Below are 6,929 nucleotides of genomic sequence, written 5' to 3' on the forward strand. Positions count from 1 at the left end.
AGAGCGAGACTCTGTCTCAAAAAAAAAAAAAAAAAACCATTTTGTTAATGTTTCTGTCTTTTTAAGTCATTTAAAGCTTTTTCAGGGGCTTCCGTGTCTTGCTAAGGTGGCAGTCCTCAGGGTGTCCCTGTGCAGGGGGCATGTGTGAGGTTCAGGGGCCCTCAACTCCCTAGCACACAGAGTGGAGTGGAATGTTGAGGGGTCCAGGGCCAGCCATGGGCTTTGTAGTTCCTTTCTAAGCCTGTGTGTCCCCCTCCAGCTGGTGACAGCCTGTGCCATGCAGGCCTTTCACAGCCTCTTCCACGCCAGGCCTGGCCTGAGCACCCTGTCGGCAGAGCTCAACGCCCAGATCATCACGGTGAGGCCTGTTGGTGGGGTGTGGGAGCATTGTGGAGGGGGGGTCCCTTGGGAGGCTGTGCTGGGGGCACTGGCCCTGCGCCTTGTCTACAGAGTGAGGTTGTCTGGGCTGGGTTGTCCCAGTGGAAGAGGCCAGTAGACGGAGAGGGAGGATTGGAGTCCAGCCATCAAATTCACATCAGTGTCTCCAGGAGCTGGGACCTTGGCCCTTGACCTAGTTAACTTTAATGAACTGTTTTAGCATAGTCTCGTGGTGCTCACACATACCTTGAGCAGGGCTTTCGACTTTAGAGGTCTGTGGATGGATTTTGGGAGGGGGAACAGATCCCCCAAATTGTTAGCAAAATGTACGGCTTTTTTTCCCCAAAGAAGGCCTCTGGCTTTTGTCAGACGCACAAAGGGGTGTGTGACCCATGATATTCCGCTGCTCCTAGAGGCTGTTCTCCCAAAGAATCAGAGCCGGGAGGGCTTCGTGGAGAAGGGAGAGGCAGGATCTGGGAAAGCCAAAGGGGCTGTGAGTGCCAGGGTCACAAGCACTGTCCCCAGGACATTGCTGGTGCCAGGATGGGAAGGGGTCATCATCATTGGGCTGTTGCAGACCCCACATGCTCAGTCACCTGCTTATTCCTACCTTTAGGCCCTGTACGACTATGTTCCCAGTGAGAATGATTTACAGCCCCTGCTAGCCTGGCTTAAGGTCATGGAGAAAGCCCACATCAACCTGGTGAGGTACGGATGAAGGAGGGGTGCTTAGGGCCTCTGTCCAGGCTGCCGACGTGGGGGTGCTCTGGGCCTCTGTCCAGGCTGCCGAGGTGGGGGGCTCAGGGCCTGTGTCCAGGCTGCCGAGGTGGGGGCTCCTCAGGGCCTTCGTCCTGGCTGCCAAGTTTGGGGGGATCCTTAGTGCCTGTGTCCAGGCTGCTGAGGTCAGGGGTCCTCAGGGCCCTCATCCTGGCTGCCAAGGTTGGGAAAGGTCCTTAGGGCCTCCGTCCTGGCTGCTGAGGTTCGGGGTCCTCAGGGTCTCCGTCCTGGCTGCTGAGTTTGCGGGGTCCTCAGGATCTCCATCCTGGCACCGAGGTGGAGGGTCCTCAGGGTCTCCATCCTGGCTGCCGAGGTGGGGGGTTCCTTAGGGCCTCTGTCCAGGCTGCCAAAGTGGGGGGTCCTCAGGGCCTCCATCCTAGCTGCCAAAGTTGGGGGAGTCCTTTGGGCCTCTGTCCAGGCTGCCGAGGTTGGGGGTCCTCAGGGCCTCTGTCCAGGCTGCCAAGGTCGGGGGTCCTCAGGGCCTCTGTCCAGGCTGCCAAGGTCGGGGGTCCTCAGGGCCTGTGTCCAGGCTGCAGAGGTTGCAGAGTTCTCAGGGCCTCTGTCCTGGCCGCCGAGGTTTGGGGTGCTCAGGGCCTCCGTCCAGAGGCAGGATAACGCTGTTCAGCCTCTCGGGGCCTGACGGCATCTCCGTGTCAAATGAGCTACAGAGCAGCTCTTGTTTTTGTGAGGCACGGGGTAGGAGAGTGCAGCTCGTTCTAACAGGGTCTGATTCCTGCCAGAGCGTTTGCTAGCCAGCCATGAGGAGCAGCAAGGTGGGCTGCGAGCCCTGCGACCCAGGTTGAAGCCTGAGTTTCACCTGCCTCTTGCTGCTCCCTGGCTGTGTCTTCCTGTGCACTTGGTTTCCTGGCCATTGGATATCCTTTCTGTCGCTCCATTCCACTCTCGCCTGGACTGGTGGCTCCCTTCTCTAGGTTCCGTAGTCCTGTGAACCAACTTTCTGCTTTGTGTCTGCATACTTTCAGGTTCAGGCTTGGCCATTTAATAGTAATTCCACTTTTCTGGAATAAGGCTGAGAAGAAATTGAGTGTACAGTAACCAGTTGGTGACGTGCATGGAGGGAGGCAGGGGTCTCTTAGGCCTCGTGGCTCTGTTATGCTGGACCCGTCTTCTCCGCAGCTGAAGGGTTCCCGCAGCCTGCTCTCACCCAGGCGTGTGCCAAACACTCTTTATCTGTGTTTCCTTTCACTAATCAAGGCAACTCCATGAGGAAGCATTTAGCCCCAATTTATAAGCCAGAAACCAAGGCTCTGTGAGTGAGCTAGTCACACAGCCCCTGATGAGTAAGGTCAGGTCTCTGGCCCAGGTCTGCCCGGCCCAGGTCTGCCCAGCCCACGTTCATTTTCCTGCACCAAACTGCCTTTACTGGGAGGTGTCCAAAAATGGCAAAATCACCCCATTCACCACTTCTCAGATTTCATCCTGCAGGAGCACACCCACAGTTAGGCCCCAGTGTGCCTCCCAGGATGCTTATCATCGCACTGTAGGTAACACATAAAAACTGGAAGCAAGCTAAATGTCCCATGGAGGGGTGAAATATAAACAATGAAGTACTGTGCAGCCATTAGAAACAATCAAAGTGGGCTTGGCACAGTGGCTTACACTTATGATCCCAGCACTTTAGGAGACCAAGGTGGGCAGATCACTTGAGGCCAGGAGTTTGAGACTAGCCTGGCCAAAATGGCAAAACTCCATCTTTACTAAAAATACAAAAATTATCTGGGTGTGGTGGTGCACACCTGTAATCCCAGCTACCTGGGAGGCTGAGGCACGAGAATCGCTTGAACCTGTGAGGTGAAGGTTGCAGTGAGCTGAGATCGCACCACTGCGCTCCAGCCTGGGTGACAAGGTGAAACCCAATCTCAAAAAAAAAAAACAATCGAAGTGGTTGTGTGTGCACTTACGTGGAAAGAACTCCAAGATATATTGGGAAAAAGCAAGACATAGAATAGCAGGTATGGTGTGATTGTTTCTCTATGTATACTCTGGAACCACATTGCTAAGGATGTGAATCCTGACCCCATTGCCAAGCTGGGTGGCCTTGGGCAAGTTATTTGACTTCTCTGTGTCTTTCCTCATCTATAAAATGGAAAAATAATAGGATTTATCTCATTGGTTGTTACAAGGTTTAAATAACTGTATGTTATATCAGTGGTTGGTATATGATAAAGAGTTATATAAATGCTACCAGGCCAGGTGCAATGGCTCACACCTGAATCACAGGGCTTTGGGAGGCCAGGGCAGGAGGATCACTTGAGGCCAGGAGGTGGAGACTAACCTGGGAAACACAGTGAGATCCTGTCTCTACAAAAAATAAAAAGATTAGCTGGGCATGGTGACTTGTGCCTAAGCCCCAGCTACTCAGGAGGCTGAGGTGGGAGGATCGCTTGAGCCCAGGAGTTTGAGACTCCGTGAGCTATGATTGCACCACTGCAAAAAAAAAAAAAAAGTTAACAGAAGTTGCTATTTTTATGTTTGTGCGTTTTAGAATTTCTGGAAGGGTGTTTAAGAAACTTAACCTTGATTTTCCCCTGGGAAATGCATATAAGGGTCAGGCCAGAAGGGTGAATTGGGGGAGGCATGCCCTTCATTTTACACCTTGAAGACCTGTTTGAATTTTTTACCACATGTAGTTATTACTTGAACGATAGTGCCTTTTTAAAAACCACCCACCCGAAGGGCCCTCTGGAGCCCTGCAGATCAGTGGGTTTGTGATTGTTTTCAGACCTGGGCCATCTCAGCCCTGAGCCCTGGTTGCCTGGGTCCCCAGGGCTCAGGGCCAGGCCCCACAGAAACCTTTTGTTTTGACAGGTTGCAGTGGGACCTGGGGCTAGGCCACCTCCCTCGCTTTTTTGGAACTGCGGTGACCTGCCTCCTTTCCCCACACTCGCAAGTGGTGACTGCTGCCACGCAGAGCCTCAAGGTACTGCAACTTTAGCTGAGGAAGCAGAGAACACAGGGGCTTCTGCGGGCTGCCCTGTCTTTCCCAGCACTGGCCCCAGGCTACCAGCTCAGGCCCAGAGAGGCCGCTCTCAAAATGGGAGATAGGTTTCTTCCAAGCTTTCTTAGACTCCCAGGAAGCTATCGCCTGGGAGGGGAGAGTGGTCCTGGGGGGATACCTTGGGCCCAGAAAGCCTGTGGCCTCTCTTTGCAGGAGATCCTAAAGGAATGCGTGGCTCCCCACATGGCTGATATTGGCTCCGTGACCTCCTCAGCCTCGGGCCCTGCCCAGTCTGTTGCCAAGATGTTCAGGTGAGGATATGGGGTCCGTGTTAGGAAGGGATGGTGGTACCTTGAGGAAAGTTCTATATAATATGAATGCTCCACTGTCCACCTGCTGTGGGCCAGGCTTGCAGTGGCAGTGCTTTACGGGATTGCAGGCTGCTTACTGAACATCTGTCAGAGCAGCTACCGTGGACTTGAGTGCCTGCCATGTTTTAGCCACACCTCACCTCTTGGTTTCCTAGTGGTTTCCCCATCTGAAGTTGGGTCAGATAACCACCTCATCGATTTTTCTTTAAGCACTAGCATTATCTAAATTAAACTCTTAACATACGGAGTGTGGGCATGTCACAAATGTTAGTTCTCTTCCGTTGTCTGTCCTGGAGCCCCATTCTTGCTGGCCAGCTAGCGTCCGTAGCTCAGGGTGCTGGTCATTGACTTTCTCTGGTGGGGGGCACAGGGTGGCGTGTGACCGTGGCCCTGACTGTGCCGCCCCCTTGGCAGGGCAGTGGAGGAGGGCCTGACATACAAATTCCATGCGGCCTGGAGCTCCGTGTTGCAGCTGCTGTGTGTCTTCTTTGAGGTGTGTGGGAGACAGGCCCACCCTGTGATGAGGAAGGTAAGTGGGGAGCGACTGGGACCAGGGCAGGAGGTGGTGCTGGCCCTTGGACTGTGGGCTCCTGAAGGGCACGTGTGTCTGTTATCTCTGCACTCTGCTCCCCACCCTACCCCGACAGGGCCATAGCAGGTGCCCCATGCAATGTATCCCCTGGAAGGTGACTGGGCCAATAAGGGAGGGGCAGGAAAAAGGGTGAGAGTCCCCCCACCTGCTCACTCGTCTTTGCTGGAGTTGCTAGTTTTGAAGCTTAGGGAATCTATTTGCTTTCCCTTACCCCCAGCCCTTATCTTTTACATTTCAGTTATCTAAGTTTCCTGTAACCAGTGAGTATAGTGTTGATGTTCTCAACAGCCCTAGGTTCCAGGAAGGTTCCTCCAGTCCAGGGTTAACCATTTAAGGATCAGGGATCACTCAGGGATCCTGAGCAGACCCTAGTCCAGGAGAGAGTAGGGGCCTGAGGAAGCCCCCAGACTGGTCCCGCATCAGCAGAGGCAGCCGCTCCTGGCCCTGTGGGGCCTTCCTCGCTGACTCCCTCCCGTGCTGGAAAAAAGGAACCCTGGTGGGAGGACAGAGTCTCCCTCAAGAGGCCTGGCCGGAGCCCTCATAGATAAGGTTGGCCAATTTGGCTTTATACAAGAGGCCAGGCAGGGCCATGAAAGTGTGACTGGGGGAGGGCTGTGGCCCGGGTGAACCCAAGGGTGCAGCTTTGTCTCCTCAGCGCCTGCTGATTTGCTAATTGTTGCATGCAGACAAGATAAATGTGTCCCATTTTCGAAGATAAATTGGAAATCTACATTTGTGTTGAAATTTCCAAATTTTTATAGGTTATTAAATGTAACAGAATTTTGTAAAATCCTAGGCCCTGGGATTTTACAGTCACCAGTGGTTAATTGGGTTCTCAGTCTGTACCCACTGGTGTAGTGTTGAACCCAGGCCCAGAATTCCGGCCTCATCTTTCGGCGGGGTCTTGTCATGGGTCCCAGCTTTTGAGCATGTCTTGATGTGTGGTCACTCATCTCTGCTCCAGTGCCTCCAGTCCCTGTGTGACCTGCGCCTCTCCCCTCATTTCCCCCACACGGCGGCTCTCGACCAGGCAGTGGGGGCTGCGGTGACCAGTATGGGACCTGAGGTGGTGCTGCAGGCTGTGCCTTTGGAAATTGATGGCTCTGAGTAAGTGTGGCCCTGGCTGGCTTCCTGGCAAGCCCCAGGCTTGTTCTCTCCCCTGGAAAGGATGTCTGCTGCTGTGGGCTAAAGTCTGTGTCAGTGCAGGGCTCAGCAGGAGGGGCCAGAGGAGGTCTCGCTCTGTCCTGGGCTCAGTACGCTATGCACTGCCCTCAGGGCTGTCCCCTCATCCTCACTGGGTTCTTCCATTCTCCTCCCAGGGAGACTCTGGATTTCCCACGGAGCTGGCTGCTGCCTGTCATCCGAGACCACGTTCAGGAAACGCGACTTGGTTTCTTCACCACCTACTTCTTGCCCCTGGCTAACACCCTGAAGAGCAAAGGTAGAAGTGCCTGTGTGTGACCTGAGGCTCCGCACAGTCCTGAAGCCTTCACAGAAGGGGTTGGGAAGGGTGCTGAGTCCCACACAACTAGCCTTCAAGACATTTGGCAACATCCCTCTGCCGAGCAGGTGGCCAGCCAGTGCTTGAGTGCCTGTCTCTCTCCCTGCTGCTCCGAGGTGTGGCCAGGTAGCCCTCCTTGTGGCAGAGCTCGCCCTGTGAGACACGAGCTGCCTCCACATGGAACTGTCCCAACTGGGCCTTGTTCTTCCCCTTTGGATCACAGAGAACAGCTGTGCCCCTTCTTCCTCACGCAAGCCCTTGAGATCGATTTTGTAAAAGTTTGTGATATGTTTGTTTATACGTATATATACTTTTATATACTTCTAGGTGTATTTATTTATTTATTTATTT

The 6,929-nt window shown here is 53.8% G+C and overlaps 1 protein-coding gene across 1 annotated transcript in view; it reads left to right on the plus strand.

Moving 5' to 3' along the window:
* RRP12 (ribosomal RNA processing 12 homolog (S. cerevisiae)) overlaps window positions 1-6,929 on the plus strand; it is an 85,033-nt gene that overhangs the window by 49,596 nt on the left and 28,508 nt on the right. Inside the window, exons 11-17 of the mRNA XM_011951193.1 lie at window positions 260-358; window positions 995-1,086; window positions 3,985-4,096; window positions 4,328-4,425; window positions 4,900-5,014; window positions 6,042-6,184; window positions 6,397-6,518. Of these exons, the coding sequence (XP_011806583.1) occupies window positions 260-358; window positions 995-1,086; window positions 3,985-4,096; window positions 4,328-4,425; window positions 4,900-5,014; window positions 6,042-6,184; window positions 6,397-6,518 (781 nt within the window). The remainder of the gene's footprint in view (window positions 1-259; window positions 359-994; window positions 1,087-3,984; window positions 4,097-4,327; window positions 4,426-4,899; window positions 5,015-6,041; window positions 6,185-6,396; window positions 6,519-6,929) is intronic.

The sequence above is a fragment of the Colobus angolensis genome, unplaced genomic scaffold (genome assembly GCF_000951035.1).
Source record: "Colobus angolensis palliatus isolate OR3802 unplaced genomic scaffold, Cang.pa_1.0 Scaffold316, whole genome shotgun sequence".
NCBI classification, from domain to species: domain Eukaryota; kingdom Metazoa; phylum Chordata; class Mammalia; order Primates; family Cercopithecidae; genus Colobus; species Colobus angolensis.